Source organism: Lagenorhynchus albirostris, chromosome 12 (genome assembly GCF_949774975.1).
Source record: "Lagenorhynchus albirostris chromosome 12, mLagAlb1.1, whole genome shotgun sequence".
In the NCBI taxonomy this organism is placed as follows: domain Eukaryota; kingdom Metazoa; phylum Chordata; class Mammalia; order Artiodactyla; family Delphinidae; genus Lagenorhynchus; species Lagenorhynchus albirostris.
Window position 1 is genome coordinate 78,704,731 of NC_083106.1, and position 18,211 is coordinate 78,722,941.

Consider the following 18,211-nt stretch of genomic DNA (forward strand, 5'->3'; position numbering starts at 1 on the left):
TCGGGCCGGGGACTTTCCAGGCGGTGGGCCTCGCGCCTGGGTCCCTGGTCGCCGTCCTTGCTGGAGTCTGCGCTGCGCTTAGGGCCGGGCTTGCGGGCTCCACTCCGCCCGGCGTGACCCCCACTCGCCACCCTCCCTCCGACGGCGCTTTGCGGGGCGCGGCTCCGCTCCCGCTGTCCTCTCCTCAGGCTCCTCCCGAGGGGGAACCAGGGACTTCTGGACTCGGCAGTGCCCCACGCGCTGGGCGACGCGAGGTCGCGATCCTCGGCGTCCGTGGAAGGAAGGGCGCGGGCCAAGGGTCCGCAGGTTCCGGCCGCAGGCACCCTCACAGTCGCTTCCGAGGCTCCTCCACCCCCGGCCCCGCCGCTCCGTCTCCCCCGGACTCTCGGCTCGGGCACTGCCGCAGTCTTCGGGAGCTCCGGAGACAGAGCCGGAGCCGGGAAGCACGTCCCCGGATGTCTCCACGGGCGTTGTCGCGGGAACCGGGCGCTGGAGGCCTGGGCGTTCCCGGTGCTGGGCTCTCGGGAGACGAGGTGCAGGCGCTGGGCGGGTCGCGTCCGGAGACTGGAGAAGCCGGGGCCGCTCGGGTGCCGGCGGTGGGTGTGCTTCCAGACCCAAGCGCGAAGCTCGTGGGGGTCGTGCCCGCTCCCTCCGCGCAAACCTTGGATCGGACCCAAGTGATGGGCTAGAATCTTCGCACAGGGCCGAAGGAGGGGGAAGACGGACTGCTCATGGGGATCTGGGCTGCGGTGACTGCTCTGGGCCTGGGGGAGCACTTCCTGGAAACTCCGGTAAAATCCCGCGCCCGTGGCAGGGCGGAGGGTCGCTGGCCAAAGAGATGCTGGCCTTCTTGGTGGCCTTTTCCTCAGAAAGAGGAGGGAGGAATGCGTGTCGCCGGGACTGCCTTTACTGGGGCAGCGTTCCTGGGATTCTGCAGGCTTCTCTCAGTTTCGCCCTGCCCCAGGGGCCCTGGGTCAGTTTCTGGGTGATGGTCCAGATGAAAGGCCGCTGCGTGTCCTCGGGCTGCAAGGCGTGACCCTCTGGGGACCGTGCCCAGCCATGCGCTCGAGGGTCCCCTCGGGCTCACACTGACACGCCAAGGGGTGGATGGCTGGAACTCCAGGTGTGGCTGACCAGGAGGTGCCCTGAGTTTTCCAGAAGGCCCAGAGGAAGAGCCCTGGCTGCCTCTGCCACCTCTGGTTCAGTGCACCTGGCACTTACCTGCCTGACCTTGAGTTCCGTGGTGGGGGACATCGTGAGCTCCCTGCCAACTGCCCACTTTCCGTGTTCCCTGCCCAGCAGTCTATGTACTCAGAGTGGGAAAGAGGGGGCATCCCCTCCCTCTGGCTGAACCTGAGGTTCCCACCTGCTTCAAATGAAAAGCTGCTGGCAGGTAATATTTGGGATTGAGAGTGAATTTTAAGTGGTTTCGCCCCATGTGTACTCACAGAGCCAGGCTCGGAAGCTGAAGGTGGGCCTGGAGACACAGAAACAACTGCTTCCTGGGGATAAAACAATTAAGATAGGAATCCCTATCCCCCAAGCAGGAAGGAGCTGGTGGCACCTTTCTGAGGAGGGTTCAGGGAGGGGACTCTAACTCCCCGTAGTAAATCACACTACTCTCCTACCAGCAACTTGAATCTGCAATTCTAGGTTCAACATCTGTTAATGAAAAATCAATCCAGAGTCACTTCTTCCAGTGGCAAGGCAAACAGCTGAGAATCCTTGATAGCGGTGGGGAAATGGGTGCTTATAAACTGCTCATGTGCCACACCTGTGCTGATTCTAAGCGTACACAAACTCCTTAGAAAGGATGTTAGTCATTAGTATACAAATTTGTTTGATAGTCATACTTTTTGAGCCTGTAATTTAAGTCCTGGTTGTTTATTGTATAAGTTTGTACAGTGTTACAAGTTTGAAATAAGTGTGTATAATTACACAGGCTCCTCTCTAATACTCTTAAGGTGGATGCAATTCCTGTGCTCATCTATCTGCTTTTTTAAATACCATATCGAGGGACTTCCTTGGTGGTGCAGTGGTTAAGAATCTGCCTGCCGGCGCAGGGGACATGGGTTTGATCCGTGGTCTGGGAAGATTCCGCATGCTGCCAAGCAGCTATGCCCGTGTGTCACAACTACTGAGCCTGTGCTCTAGAGCCTGTGAGCCACAACTACTGAAGCCCGCGCGCCTAGAGCCCGTGCTCCGCAACAAGAGAAGCCACCACAACGAGAAGCAAGTGCACAGCAAGGAAGAGTAGCTCCGGCTCGCCATAACTAGAGAAAACCCGTGCACAGCAATGAAGACCCAAGACAGACAAAAATAAATAAATAAATAAATACCATGTTGAACTTCCAGCCAAAGAAATGGTGTGTATATGGGGGATGGGGGTATTTAGAAACCATGATAAAGGAAGTCCTCACTAGGGGATGGTTTACACTTTATTTTTCCCTCAGAAGAGTTACTTTTTATTAGCTACCTGACACATTAGTACTTTATTTCCCTTTCATTGAAATTGAGAACTACGGAAGAGTAGAAAGAATTCTGTATATCCTTCACTGAGAACCAACTGTTGATATTTGTCACATTGATTCCCTCCCTCCCTCTCTCTCTCTCTCTCTCTCTCTCTCTCTCTCTCTATATATATATATATATATATAATTTGGGGGCTCATTTTTGGGCGGTGCTGAACTATTTGTAAGTGAATTGTGGACATCAACACTTTACATATTTCAACATGTTGTGTGTTAGAACAAGGACCTTTTCTTATGTAATAAAGGCACCACACTCTAGAAATTGTATATTATAGAACATACAATCAAATACTATTTTACAATATAGCCCATGTTAAAACTTCCTCCACTGTCCTGAAATGGTCTTTCTCTGTCTTTGATTCAGGGTTTGAATCATGCGTAGCACTTGGGTGTCTCTTGATTAATAAGATGATCTTCTGCTTTTTTGTTTTCATGGCTTTGACAAACCAGTAGTCCATTGGTCCCATTGTTGGTGATGCTAATTGCGGTCTTTGGTTAAAGTGGCATCTGCCCTCCAAGTCGCTATTGTGAAGGAATATTTTCTCCTTTGTAATTCGTAATCTATGGGCTAGGCTTTCCAGAACTCTTCAATATCCAGTTAATAACCTTTCATTTGATAGTTAGCCATTGATTATTATCTGAATTGATTACACTGGTGGCTGCAACAGAACAAGCAACCCACAGGCTTTGATTGCAGGTGAAGAGGTCTGCCCTCATAAGCGGCCATGAAGGCTGCTGAGGGGACATTAGATGTTATCAGAGCATGACCTTGGGAAAAGCCAGCTTCATCTCTGTCTGTGAACCCCTAAACATTGAAACACACCCCCATCGGATAGATCTAGTGCAGTGTTTAGAGCAATCTGTTTTTTAAATGAATAAAACAAGTTTGTTTAGGGCCTGAAGGCCGGACCACATAGTTTAGGCCACGTGAGCTTCGAAATCCGGGTAGATTCAAAAGTTCCAGACTCAGGGGCTTCAAGGAACGTGAACCGTGGGGCACTTCAGAGCCCCCATCAGGACCCTGGAAGAAAATGAATATCGGAATCTCGTTTTCTTCTTTGTTAAGTGGCAGGAGTGACCCCTCAGTCCCTTGAAGTTGCAGGGGTCGCCCTGCAGTGAAGTGCCGGGGTCCGGCTCCCTTAGGCCAAGCGCAGACACACCCTCCTTTGGAACGTGGAAGGCAGGGACTCGATTTGGCAGCTGGGTGGCCGTCGCACCCCCAAACCGGTACTGCTTTCCGAGGTTCAGGCCCAGCCACTGTTTCTAGAATAACAAGGGTTTCTAGCGCCGTCTCCCCACTCACTCCCAAGGTGAAGGGATTTTGGTGCAGAGGAAACGGGTCAAAGCAGGTGGGAGCCCGAGTCAACTCGGGGCAGCTGGGCCCACCCGCGCTCGGGAGCCTAGACAGTCAACCTGAGACCAAGGCGGCCCGGGGGCATGCGGAGCGTGGCGAGTGCGGGGTTGCGCTGCCGGGCCGGGGGCGGACCGGGGGCGTGGCCTGGATGGGGCGGAGGCGGGGCCTGGGTGGGGGTTGGCCAGGGGCGCGTGGCGTGGCTGGCCCAGGTGCTTAACTTTCCCCCGGAGGCGTCGGCCTGCCCAGTCTAGGTCCGAGCTCCCAGCAGGGCTGGTTTAGACATCCAGAAGATGGGGAAGCTGCCCGAGCGGAACGACATCCCACCTTGGGTGGGGACTCCCGAAGTCTTGACGGAGCCCAGGGTGTTCCAGGTCCAGACGGGGCTGCTGGAAGCCGTGTTCGGTGAGTGAGCCCAGTCCTGACCCGGGTGCCCCGGCCCTCCTGGGCCCGAGCGCTCATCTTCTTCCCTAAACAGGCCCCGACGGATCTCGAATCCCATTCGTCGAGGAGGTGAGCAAAGTCATGCTCCAGATGAAGGGTCTGGAAGCTTCGGACCTCGCCGAAGTCATGGTTTCCGGCTCTTACTTGTTCAAGTTTCAGACCAAGTGGATGCTCCAGCCCGTGGCCTAGCGGCACCGCCAGCGGCACAAACAGGTTGAGAGGCCTCATGACCAGGTGCCCTGGACCTGCCTGTGCAGGCGGCCTGGCGCGCCCCTCCAGCCCTCCTCACCCCTCCCTAACTATCCCCTCCGGGCAAACACCAACAGCACCCACCCGGGAGGCCTCTGTGTCCAGGCTGTGCCCCAGACTCCTTGGCAGTGCCGGCCCTTGGCCCTAGGGACCCTGGAGTAAGGCTGTGAGAGGTGGCCGGGGCTGGCCTCCTGGGGTGGGGCCTCCCCACCCGCCATGTTGGAATGAGCCCAGTTGGCCCCAGGTTCTGAGGTTCCCGAGAATCCCAGGCCCAGGACGCCTAGCTGGGAAGTCCCAGAGAGGAACCTTGGAAAGAGGCAGAGAACTGTTCAGGCTCTTACCCTCTCCCCTCACACTTGCCTGCTGTGGCTTTCTGGTGCAGGGATGCTGCAACCTGAGGAAGCCTTGAATTCGCTCCTAGCTCCTCGGATGAAGGGAAGCCAGTTTGCAGCCAGACCAACCTGGGACGGCGAGGTAGAGTGGAGGCTGCAGCCGGGGCTGCCCGGGGTCTGGTTTAGACTCTGCTCCAGCCTGACAAGGAACACCCAGCTGGCCTCTGGTCTCTGCCTTTAAGTCCTCCTGTCCTTCCCCCCAAGGTTGCTAATTACACAATAAAATTTTAAAAGGTATCTTGATGTGTCTTGTTGTGTAGTTGAGGTGTTGGAGATAACATCACAGGTGAGGTGGCCCTGGGAGCTAAACTCTTAGTGAAACCCCTAAGGCTAGAAAGAGGTCCCAGAGCACAGGGGGAAAAGGGTCTGGAGAGAAAAGGAAAAGGAAAAGGAAAGGGTCTGGAGAGAAAAGGAAAAGAGTCTGGGAGTCAAGTTCTGAGATGCAGCTCTGACCAAAAAATCAGACAACCTAGGAGAGATGTGATATCCTGGCACTGAGAGTTTCATATCCTTGTAAACTAAATTGGAGACCGCCGTCTGGGTTCTCATTTGCATTCAGCCTACTGCTACACATTATTTAGGTTGGAGTGTGAAGAAAATTCAGCCTTACAGATAGGTATACAGGAAAGGAGAACCTCACACAGACCCCTTGAAATGGTCTCTGGAATTCTCCACCACACTTACAGGAGGCCCTGGCCTCCGAAGGGTAAGTGGGATTAGGGTGGATGAAGCATTACCATAGGTGGGGCTCACTCCTGAGGGTAGAGGGGCCATCAGAACGGGGGCTACAGTTTTCCCTAGTAGAGACCAGCCTGGTAGTTCACAAGCCGGAATGAATCCCCTCAGAGAGCTTTCTGACCCTTTGACCTTAGCCACATCCACCCTCCTACCCCCTCTCCCTGCTCAGGTTCTAAATTGAAGATAATAGCCTCTGACCTCAGGCGAAGTTGTGAGATTTACGTAGGGCAAGCATCACACCGGAAACAAGTGTTGACTATCTTTTGGAGCAACTGAACAAAAATGGGGGAGAAAAACTAGCAAGGAGCCATTTTCTGCAAGAGGCACGTGGCCTGTCCATCAGACAGCTGTTCTCGTTCTCACTCAGTAAACGAATGGCACCAGCATTTGGGGCCAGTGGTTCAGGCCCCAAACTAGAAGCCGTCCTTGATGCCTGACCACCCAAAAGGACTCCCTGCTCGAGCCCAGTCACCTTGACTTCCAACCTGAGCCCTTCCTGCACCTGTACCCGGTCCAGCTGCCCACCCCACCCCGGCGCCAACCTGCCTTGCCAGAACTACTGAAAGAGGCTCCTATCAGGTCTCAGGGGGTTCTCTTTTCGGCATCTCACAGTCCGCTCCTCTGTCAGACTTAATTCTTACAACGTTAATCAGATGGCCCCTCCTCCAACGGGAACTCCAAAATTCTCCAAAGTTTTCCAGCCAACCTAACCCAAGCTCCTGGCCCTGACCTAGAACGCCCTGTGTAACGTGCCACCTGCCTGCATCTCTGCTGCAGAGCCGTATCCTTTTGCTGCCCCTCAAACAAACCGTCTTGTTACCACTTCAGGGCTTTTATTTTTGCTCTCCTGCCAAGAACACTTCTCACTTGTTTTTATTAAATTTTTTGGCCACACCAGGTGGCTTGCAGGATCTTAGTTCCCCAACCAGGGATTGAACCCGTGCCCCCTGCAATGGAAGTGTGGAGTCCTAACCACTGGAACACCAGGGAATTCCCTCTCATTTTTTTTGAATGATTCTTTTCCCTTCTTCCCGGTGGTCCATGTTCCCTCCAGGGGTCCTCTCCTTCTCCACTGTCTCTGCTTGACCTACTTTAGTTTTGTTCATGGCATTTTCAACATGACTGACAAGCTAACCGTTCGTTTTCCTCCTCCGCCCCACTGGAATGTAAACTCTAGAAAAGTTGAGATTTTAAAAGAATAGACAGTATGGGGCTTCCCTGGTGGCGCAGTGGTTGAGAGTCCGCCTGCCGATGCAGGGGACACGGGTTCGTGCCCCGGTCCGGGAATATTCCACATGCCGCGGAGCGGCTGGGCCCGTGAGCCATGGCTGCTGAGTCTGTGCGTCTGGAGCCTGTGCTCTGCGATGGGAGAGGCCACAACAGTGAGAGGCCCGCGTACTGCAAAAAAAAAAAAAAAAAATAGACAGTATGTAATATTAAATGTTGAGGACAGTTTTCTGAGACAAAGACATCAGCTTGGCTGCTTGGGTTTGGATCCTCTTTAGCGACGGAACCATGAGCCTTGTGCTTTGGGTCCCCCTCTGTAATAGGATAAGATCCGTCGCATGGGTTGTGGTGAGGATATCAAGTCTTAGGACAATGTCTGACACCATGGGCAGTCAGACATGATTTCCTGAATGTATGAAGGACAGGCTGCAGGACTGGAGCTGGATTGCTCCCTCCCAGGCTTATGGAGGAGGGACTCCAGCCTCCAGCCCCTGTTCTCACACTGAAGGCTCAGTGAGGGGAGCTGAGGAGTCCTTTGTCAAGGGCACTGTCCCGCCTCCTGGAAATGCAGGATGGTGTGTGTGTTTCCTGGGGTCTCTGGAGGCCATACAGCCTTTAGGTCACCAGGAAGCAAAGGTACGTTTTGGCATGCTATTGAAGTTCATTTTGAGGAGAGGAAGAGACTAGGCAGGTACCCTATGGGCATCCTGACACCCTCCCTTCCAACCTTTGAGAATTGCACCAGTACTCTGGCCTGGAAGTCATGGACCACTCAGCACAGCTCCTGCCCAGGATTTTGGAGGAGAAATCAGTCCCACCTTTCCCACATCCCCAAGAAGTTGATGATTGTTAAAACCGTTGGCCCTCTGATTTTGAAGAACTAGACACACATAAACGACTTTCCTCCTGTTTGGAGGGTCAGGAGGGACAGTTGGCTCAACTCCGTGTGGAAGGAGGCCAAGAGTATCTACAAAGGTTGACCTGCCTTGCAGATTTGTTCCTTCCCGGTAAGAAGAGCTGATAGGCTCTCATGGGACAATCATTGGGTGTCAGGATCGGAGGCTATTGCAGGGCCCAAGGTGCTACAGATCAGGGAGGGGCTCGTGTTGGGATCAGGTGGGGTCTGGGCGGGGGGCATCTCGGTCTCCAGGGAAGAGACTGCCTCTGATCCTGGTCACCTCAAGGGGGTCCCTTGTGGCTCTGGGCACATTTTGAATGCAAGGGCATTGGCAAGATACTTCTGGATACCTGTTAACAGTTGCAACAGTTCCCTACAATCTCACCCAGGGACACCTGCAAACTTTTTTTTTCTGATCTCTTAGGTGAACAGTCTCCCTTTTGTACTTCTTGCTTGACTCTCCTTATGGACCAACAGCTGTGGCCCCCAAATTAGCCTCAGCCAGTGCACCCTTTAAAGAATCAGTTGGCAGTGAATGATTGTGTGTGGGCATATAAACTGCAGAGTTATGAACCCCAATTTTGCAGTGTAGAGGGGGCATAAAAAACTGCCCTTGACCCTAAGCCTAGAAATTCCCTAAGGGCAGTGCTTCTAAATGTAGAAAACAGCTTTACCTTAGTTAATCTGTGTCAAAAGTATCAAGCTTGGAAATTTAAGACTGTGCTATAAATTCCATGCATGCCCTGGACTGAAGATTTTTCAGCACTAAAAAAAAAAAATCCTAAGCAACACAAGACTTTGAGCAAATACATAGAACAGTTTTGGAAATAGTAAACAGAAGGTTAAAAAAAAATGGTTGTCTTGTGGTGGTCCTTTGTTTTTTTTGAGTTTGAAGCTCTTGATCAATTTTCCGCCAAGGGTAAGCGAAAGGGCAACACAACCACTGCAGTGGGTGTGGGTTCGATCCCTGGTGGGGGAAGTAAGACCCCACATGTTGCATGGTGCAGCCAAAAAAATAAAACTAAAAAGAAAAAACCAGTCAAGCCACAGTTATATGGTTTTGTTTTTTTTTTTGACACAGGGCTGTACATCAAATGAGAGTATTATCGAGAGTTTACACAATCCAGATCTGAAGGCCATGTGACTCCCTTACGGAGATCAAGAAGGAATGTTATCTTCTGAAGAGTCGTCCCAGTAATCTTGGGAGAATGTTGCTCTGCCGATGGGGGAGCTTCACTGATGCATATTGCTGATACACGATGCACAGCAGAAGGGAGAGAGGAGGCCAAAGGGCACAGAAAATGTTTTTGTGTTTAAATTTCTCTTGTCTTGCAATGAAATGCAAATTTCATTTCACAACAGTTAAGGTGCATATCAACGCAATAATTCCAGTGAGCCCAGACTCTTGCATCTTCCCATTTAGAGAAAAGCACTAATATCGTTAACTTGAGATGTCTGGTTTTTTTTTTTTGTTTGTTTGTTTGTTTGTTTTTTGCGGTACGCGGGCCTCTCACTGTTGTGGCCTCTCCCGTTGAGAAGCACAGGTTCCAGACGCGCAGGCTCAGCGGCCATGGCTCACGGGCCCAGCCGATCCACGGCGTGTGGGATCTTCCCGGACCAGGGCACGAACCCGTGTCCCCTGAATCGGCAGGTGGACTCTCAACCACTGCGCCACCAGGGAAGTCCGAGATGTCTGATTTTTGTTATTAGTGGTAGTCTTCTGATGCTCAACTACATTTTTTTTTTTAGCAAAAACTCCTATATATCCTGTCTCCTCCAATACCTCTTTGGAGAAGTTCCTCACGGCTCTCTGAGAGGCTGTTTCTGGGCTACAGTCCTCAGCAATGCCCCAAATAAAACATAATTCTTAACTTTTAGGTTGTGCTTTTTTTTTTTTTCAGGAGACATCTCCATCAAATCTGTATCAAAGGTCAAGCTTCTCTTCTAGAACTTCAAGGTGGGCTGAGAGTTGCCTCACTCCCACCCCCACTCCTAAGACTCTTTATTTTTTAGAAGAGTTTAGGTTCACAGATAAATTGAGCACAAAGTTCAGAGAGTTCCCATAAACCCCCTGCCACACACTTGCCCAGCCTCCCTAACTACAGACATCCTTTCCCAGAGTGCCAACTACCAACTGGCATTGCCGCCTCCTCTGCAGTCACGAGCCACTGCAGCCGCTGACCTTCAACACCCCCTGAAAGGAGCTCAGGGTGGAGATCAGGGGTGAAGCCCTCTGAGCTCTGGGAAAAAATGGGCAGAACAGGTCTTCAGATGGTTAGATATTTTTAGGAGAAGATTTCATGAGCCCAGTTCTTGCATCTCTTCATATCTAGAAAAGCACTGAAATCATTAACGGTGACGTCTGCTCCTCGGGGCCAGCAGCCAGCCTCTGCCTCAATGTGTGCCTGACTGCGCGTGCCCCCTTCATTAAAATCACATACATACCGCCCTTCCCCCCAGCTCCTGCGAGCGGTTCCTCAGAGCTACCCGGGAGGCTGTCTCCCGGGCTGTAGTTCTCTTTTGCCCCGAATAAAACTTCACTCACACCTCTCACGTTGTGCTTTTTTTTTTTTTTTTCAGTCAACCAGAGAGGTAATCTGTTAGAAAGAGATGAGTCTACATTGACATATAATTAGCACTGAGAACGTCCATAGTTTGCATCAGGGTTCACTCTTGGTGTTTTGACAAATGTATAGTGACAGGGATCCACCCTTATAGTGTCATACAGAACAGCTTCACTGCCCTAAACATCTCTGAGCTCAGCCTACTCGTCCCTCCCTCACCCTTAACCCCTGGCAACCACTGATCTTTCTACTCTCTCCTAGTTTTGCTCTTTCCAGAATGTCGTATGGTTGGAATCATATACTACGTAACCTTTCCAGATTGGCTTCTTTTACTTAGTAAATGCATTTAAGTTTCCTCTGTTGACAAAGAATGTCATTTCAGTAAACAAAGGATGCAGTGGCCGTCAAGCTATTGGCCACTGCAGCTGCCCTGAAGACACACCCTGAAGGGGTTAAAGAGACAGCACACTGGCCCTACTAGGTAGTTAGTCAGATACGAGTGCGTCCTTGCCCCACCCTGGACAGGGTCATCTTTCCCTCCCCCACCCAGACAGTGGTGATCAGAGAAGATCATCCCGTTTGTGGTCAAGGACTGCTGAGTTTCTAGCCTTATTAGGACCAGGCAAGATAAATCTGCCAGCACAGGTTGGCTCAGGCACACCAACACCCAAACAGTGGCTCAAAGTAACCCGGGGTCCATTATACTGTATTGGTAATAAATTAGCATTGAGGTTTTTGCCCCCCTCCACCATGGGTATCACCTGGGTGCTTATGGGTAAGTGCCTGCACACTAGGAAAACAGTTATACAGCCTAAAGCTGTCAATCAAACTGTCAGTCAAATGACAGTACGCAGGGAGGGACCACCACTCTAAAACACCCAAGCCTACCCCCACTGCGGGGCAGACAGCGGCTCTTGCATTTTCCCATACATAGAAAAGTGCTAAATTCATTAATTTGAGATACCTGGTTTTCCTTTAATTACCAGTAATCTTTTGATGTTCCACTGCCTGGTTTTTTGTGGGTTTTTTTGGCGGGGGGGGGGGGAGGTGGGGATTTTTTATTGTTTGGGGTTTTTTTTGCAAAAACTCTGATATATCCTGACTCCTCCTTAAGTTTTCAGAATAGCCCCTCAGAGCCATCTGAGAAGCTGTATCTTGGGCTCAAGTCCTCAGTAAGTCTGCTGAATAAAACATAATTCTCAACCTTTAGGTTGTGCATTTTTTTCTGTCGACACCTCCATGTCTTTTTGTGGCTTGATAGCTCATTTCCATGATCTAGATGGACCACTGTTTATTTATCTGTTCACCACTGAAGGACAACTTGGTTGCTTTCAAGTTTGGGGAATTATGAATAAAGTTGCTATAAATATCTGTGTGCAGGCTTTTGTGTGGACATGTGTTTTCAAGTCCTTTGGGGAAAATACTAAGGAATGAAACTCTTAAATTGTGGGGTAAGAGTATGTTTAGTTTTGTAAAGAACTGTCAAACTGTCTTTCAAAGTGGTTGGACCCCTTTCTATTTCCATCAGCAGTGAATGAGAGTTCCTGCTGCCCCACATCCTCGCTAGTGTTTGGCATCACCAACGTTTAGATTTTGGTCATTCTAGTAGGTGTGTGGTGGTGTCTCGCTGCTGTTTTAATTTGCATTTCCCTAATGACATATGATGTGGAGTGACATATGAAGCATATTTTCATATGCTTATTTGCCATCTTTATATCTCCTTTGGTGAGATGTCTATTCAGATCTTTTTTCTCTTTTTAAAATCTGTTTTCTTGTTGTTGCATTTTAGGAGTTATTTGTATGTTTTGGATAACAGTCCTCTATCAGATATGTCTTCTGCAAATGTTTTCTTCTCGTCTGTAGCTTTTCTTCTCATTTCCTTCACGGTGTCTTTCACAGAGCAGACATTTAAAATTTTAATGGAGTTCAGCTTATCCACTCTTTCTTTCACGTATCGTGCCGTTGGTGTTGCATCTAGAAAGTCATCATCAATCCATACAATGAAATACTGTCAGCCATAAACATAATGGAAGCTTGCCAATTATGACAATACAGACGGCCCTTGAGGACATCATGCTGAGTGAAATAAGTGAGACTGAGAAAGACAAATACCATATGATCTCACTCATATGTGGAATCTGAAAAAAAAAACACACAAATCACAAAAGCCAAGCTCGGGCTTCCCTGGTGGCGCAGCTCGTCCGCGGCCTCCTCGGGGATGGGGCCCGGATCCAGGTGCCCTGAGGTTTCCTGGAATCCTAGACCATCCAGGGGCCACTGACCCCGAGGGCCCCTTTGCTCCGTGACAGGAGCCTCGCTTCCCCTCCCGCGGCTCAGCGCCCCTTCCCTCCCAGGCCAGGGCAGCGAGATGCTGGCGGCCTTCTACAGTTCGTTCAGGGTCTCACTCGTGGTCAGCGCGATCCCAGGATGCGGAGTCGGGATCTCCCTTATCGGATCGCCCTTTTGCCAGGATGTGAGGACGCTCTCCATTGTGGCAATGTCTTTCCAGCTTCGGGTCCGCCAGGATCGAGGTGAGTGAGGGGTTTCATGGGCCCTGGCAGGGAACCCGTCCTTGGCCCAGGGGTCCGGGAAGGCGGGCTTGGGTCTCTGCATCTTTCTGGTTCACTCCAGTTCCTTAGTCTGAGGTCCTGGAACAGTTCTGAAAACAACCACTCAGTCTAAAAACCCCCGCTGTGGGTCCCGGCTCCTGAGTTTGGGAAGGAGTCTTGGCGAGACCCACAGGGGGAAATCTAGCGTATCCGTGACTCCAGATGAGGGTCCCCGGGGAGCAGCATCTTGAGGGGACGTCTTCCGCCGAATCCCTTCTGTGGGCCTGCCTATCGCTTAGATATCCTAGGACAGGGGATTTCAAAGCATAGCCCCGGACCAGCAGAATCAGCTTCACCTGGGAACTTTCTTGAAATGCAAACTGGCGCCCATCCAGACCCGGAGAACCGGAAACCCTGGGGGTGGGACGCGGAGAGTTCGGTTTTAACAAGCCCTTCAGGTGATTCTGATGCATCTCCACAAAGCCGCCACCTGACCAGCTGCTTTCTTTTTATCCAGAGCTCAGACCCAGCGGCCGCTAAATTCCGCGTGGGCCTGGAGGCGCTCGGTTTCGGGCTGGGGACGGTCCGGAATCCCTCATCCAGATGAACGCTCCTGGCGGGCCCAGGACGGGGATGGCGTTGCTCGTGGCGGGTGCTGACCTGGGGATCGGGAGGCTAAGACGCCATCCAGCTGTGTTTGTGCCGTGAAAGGTGAGGATGGAAGTGGGGCAGCTCTCCTCAATTCTTTCACGTTCAAGTGACTGCGAGCTCGACCTCGTAAGGAAAGTTTCCGTGGTTTTATAACAAAAGGATCCTTATTGGTTTTGCCTTGATCAGTGTTCTTTCCAGGTTATGATGGGGGAGAGAAAACACTTTCAGAAAGTGTTTTCAGCTCCTCGCTGTGATGGGGGGGCCCGTGTGGGATTTCTGGAGGAGTCCCCAGCCCCTCCCCCGCCGCCTTCCCGGCTCTGGAATCCTTTCCTGCCAGGGTCCCTACCGGGAAGAGTGGGGAGCTTCAGGGAGGGAGGTCCTGCTGTGGGAATGCTGCCCGGCAGCCCAGGCAGGTGAGACAAACAACTGTTCCTTGGCTCGTGTCCCTCAGGCTCTCGGCTAGCTTTTGCAGGAGCTGCGAGGTCTTAGAAGCAGGTATGGCGTGGATTGAAACGCGTCTGGAGTCTGTCTGGTAGACTTGTTTGGTAAGCAGGACCCATGCTCCTGGATGGTTAAACCTGGGCAATTTTTGTTGAGGTGGGAACACAGAAATACTTGACAACCGGGAGTGCGTTGGGTCAAGAGTGAGTTTATGGCCTGCTGTAGGAAAGGGCCAGATGGACGGCTGGGGTTGAGGCTAGGGAGGGAGAGGCTACCCCCCCTAGGGCCAGGTGGGGATATAGAGGCCTTCAAGCCCTTGTGAAAGCCGGAGGGATGCAACCCAGAGCCCTGGAGGGGGTCCAGCTTCTGGGAGGAGGGGTGTGTGAGCAGGAGACCTCAGGGAGCTTTGTGGAGAGGTTGCTTCTGCCTGAAGAGATAGAATACCCACTCTTACTCGTACCTTCTTTGATCTGACTACTTAATCTATGACCATTAACCAATGCTTCTCTAATAAAAAACACTAAATTCTTGTTTCTACTTTCATAACTAATAAGCCCACACTTATGCTTTAACAAATGTCATTAGCTCTTTTTTTTTTTTTTGCGGTACGCGGGCCTCTCACTGTTGCGGAGCACAGGCTCCGGACGCGCAGGCTCAGCGGCCATGGCTCACGGGCCCAGCCGCTCTGCGGCATGTGGGATCTTCCCGGACCGGGGCACGAACCCGTGTCCCCTGAATCGGCAGGCGGACTCCCAACCACTGCACCACCAGGGAAGCCCATGAGCTTATATTTTTAAGTGATTGAATATGTGAATGAAACTTGTAATGTTTAATTAAATGACAAATTTAATATATTAGATTCTCTTAGATGCCAAAAACGTTTGAACGTAGCTAGAACATTTAAAAAATAGATTTGCTAACATCTGAGAGCTTAAGGGCCAGGTCCTGTTCTGCTTGAGATGTGTGATATTATCAGTATTCAAAACAATGACATAAGATAGGTCTTCTGATTATTTTCTTGAAACTCAGACACAGGGGAACCAAGCAACCTGTTCATGGTCACACAGGCAGTGAGTGGCAGAGCTGGGATTGGAATCTAGGCTATGCCACCTGCCCCTTTATCATTATGGTGACCACAAAATAGATTATAACAATTTCATTAAAACTGGTTAGAGAAATGCTAATATTATGACTTTAAAATTAGTTTCTTCATTACTTCTAAACTTTTTTTTTTAAAAAACCCTAGTGGGAAACAATTTATTATATATATTCCCAGAGTTGCCATAATATTATCAGGAAATACATTCATGCTTTTGTTGGATTTCAGTCATTTTTATGACCTGAAAAAAAAACCACAAACTATCCCAGACCACAAATATTGGTGGCAGATGTGTTCTGGAAGGAAACTGGACCTCCTTTCACAGTCCTGTGAAACCTCAGCCAGTCATTAGGCTGAGTGCCTTTTTATACCGAAGACTAGCAAAAGCTGCTTATGGGGTCTTCAACTTCACAGAGACTGTACTTAAAAGTTTAGTTTGGGAAATGTAGAACACATGTCCATGGTTGAAAATGCAGAAGATGCAAAAGTGTACGTGGAGAAAGGTAAGCCTCAGTCATCCAGCCTCTACTCAGATTTTATCTTTGTCTATATGTATATATTTTATATGTACGTATGTGGATGAATTGTAATGTGTGGCAGGATATTTCATACATTGTTCTATACCTTTGTTTTTTATTTCGAACTAATTTTAGACTTACAAAAGCATTGCGAAAATAATACTGGGCCAATATACTTTTCCCTCAACTTCCACTTATGTTACCATCGTATGTAACCACAGGACATATTTGAAAACTACAAAGTCGTTTGGATTGTAATGGGTTTTCCAGTAACATCGTTTTCCTGTTCGAGGATCCAGTTCTGGGTTTCCTCATGTTTAGTCATCGTGCCTCCTTAGTTTCTTCCCACCTTTGATGGTTCTCCAGTCTTTCCTTCTCTTTTGTGACCTTGACTTTGGTGAATCATTTTGTAGAGTATCCCTCAGCTGGGACTTGTCTGATGCGTTTTCATGATTAGATGGCAACGCAGCGTTGAGAAGGAGGCCACAGTGATGTGATCATGTGTCCTCATTACATCATATCCGGGGATGCAGGCCGTCCGTCTGAGCTGCTGGTGGTGATCGTAACCTTGACCGCTTGGCTAAGTAATCATTTGCCTCGATTCTCCACTGTGTGCTTACTGTTTTCCCCCTTGTAATTATTAAATACAAGATAGAGTTCTTCCAGGTTGGATCCTTCGGTGTGTCCTTTCAAACATATATATCCTTTAAAAATCTGTGAGCACTTCCTTACTTTTCGGTACCACAAGATGCTAAAACATCCAAATACATGTTTATATATGCACTTTTATTTATGCATATGTATGTTTCTTTTAATAGGTGGCAACATATTTCACACATTGGTCTGTTTATTTTAAACCTAATTTCGTCTTGGAGATTATTCCGTATCAGTACATATACAAATAAACCATTTAAAAATGCTAACTAGTGTTCCAGTTTATAGATGTTGTATGGCCTATTTTACTGGTCTTCGTTGATGGGCATTTAAGCAACTTTTAATTCTTTTTTTAAAGGTCGCAGGCATTTATTTACTTTAATTTTTTTTAAATTTATTATTTTTTGGCTGCATTGGGTTTTTGTTGCCGCGTGTGAACTTTCTCTAGTTGTGGCCAGTGGGGACTACTTTTCGCGTTGCAGCGCGTGGCTTCACTTGTTGCGGAGCACGGGCTCTAGGCATGCGACCTTCAGTAGTTGCGGCGTATAGCTTAGTAGTTGTGGCTTGTGGGCTCTAGAGTGCAGGCTCAGTAGTTGTGATGCCCGGGCTTAGTTGCTCCGCGGCATGTAGGATCTTCCTGGACCGAGGATTGAACCCGTGTTCCCTGCATTGGCAGGCGTATTCTTAACCACTGCGCCACTAGTGAAGTCACAACTTTTAATCTTTTGCTACGATAAGCAATGTATGTGAGAGAATATTTGTAGGATGAATTCCTTCCTAGCAAAATGTTTGTTTGCTTTTTTTTTTATTCTTGGTCATTCCTGGAAATATCACAATTTTTTAAAATTGTGAAATGTAATACACAAGTAGAAAAGTGCACAAAACATGAATGTAGAGGTCAGTAAATATCACAATATGATTATCCATGTAACAACCATCGAGGTTTAAAAAAAAAATGCTATTGTCCACAGGCACCTGGGGCCCCTCTTGTGCCCTTCCCAGTTGCTCCTTCTTTAACAGAATTTCTATTATGGTAATCACTTCCTTTTTTCGTTTGTATTTATCATCTAAGCATTCATTCCTAAACATTATGTGTAAGTTTTACTTCATTTATGAAAAAGTAGAAAAATACATACATATCGTGTGATTAGATGTCCAGCATTATTGATTCAGCATTGTTTGTGAGATTTATCCATTTTGTTGCCTGTAGCTATGTTTCATTCATTTTCCTTGTTGTATAGTATTTCATTGTATAAATATATACCACAAGTCACTTATCCATTCTAATATTGATGAACTTTTTTTTCCCCCAGTTTTTGGCTATTATAATGAAGGCTAGAGTGCATATTCTTGTATATGTGTCTGTACTTATCAGCTCAGGCTACCATAACAAAATAGCACAGACTGGGTATTTAAACAACAAATTCATTTTCTCACAATTCTGGAGTCTAGAAGTCCAAGTTCCAAAGTGCCCTTGGCCTGGATGGCTGCTTTGTCTCTGGATCCAAATGGTCTTTCCTTGGATGAGCCGGGAGAGGGGAGAGGACAGGGGAGGGGGATGAAAGCACGCTGGTGTCTCTTCCTATAAGGATGCCAGTCTTATCAGATTTGGGCTCCACCCTTATGACTCCACTTATCTCTAGATGCAGTCACATTGAGGGTGGGCCTTCCACATAGGAACCTTTGGGAGGGACACAGTTCATTCCAGAACAGTCTCCCAGTACACCCATGAGGTGTTTTGACTTTTGCCTTTAGTATAAAATTAACAGGAATACCTTGTTTTATTGTGCTTCGCTTTATTGCGCTTCGCTTTATTGCGCTTCGAAGATACTGTGTTTCTTTACAAACTGAAGGTTTGGGGCAACGCCGCGTTGTCAGGTGATGATTAGCATTTTTTAGCAAGAA

At 49.2% G+C, this 18,211-nt stretch overlaps 1 protein-coding gene across 3 annotated transcripts; it reads left to right on the forward strand.

Annotated features, from left to right (window-relative positions):
- The first annotated feature begins 4,122 nt into the window (after positions 1 to 4,122).
- Positions 4,123 to 5,171, forward strand: DPPA5 (developmental pluripotency associated 5). Of its 3 annotated transcripts, none has more exons than XM_060168021.1 (3): positions 4,123 to 4,287; positions 4,361 to 4,560; positions 4,958 to 5,171. In XM_060168021.1, exons 1-2 carry the CDS (start codon positions 4,176 to 4,178, stop codon positions 4,513 to 4,515), a joined length of 267 nt encoding a protein of 88 aa, XP_060024004.1. In that variant the 5' UTR covers positions 4,123 to 4,175; the 3' UTR covers positions 4,516 to 4,560; positions 4,958 to 5,171. The 3 variants fall into 3 exon arrangements, with proteins under 3 accessions (XP_060024004.1, XP_060024003.1, XP_060024002.1); XM_060168020.1 differs by having other exon boundaries at positions 4,361 to 4,539; XM_060168019.1 differs by having other exon boundaries at positions 4,361 to 5,171.
- Positions 5,172 to 18,211: the final 13,040 nt, after the last annotated feature.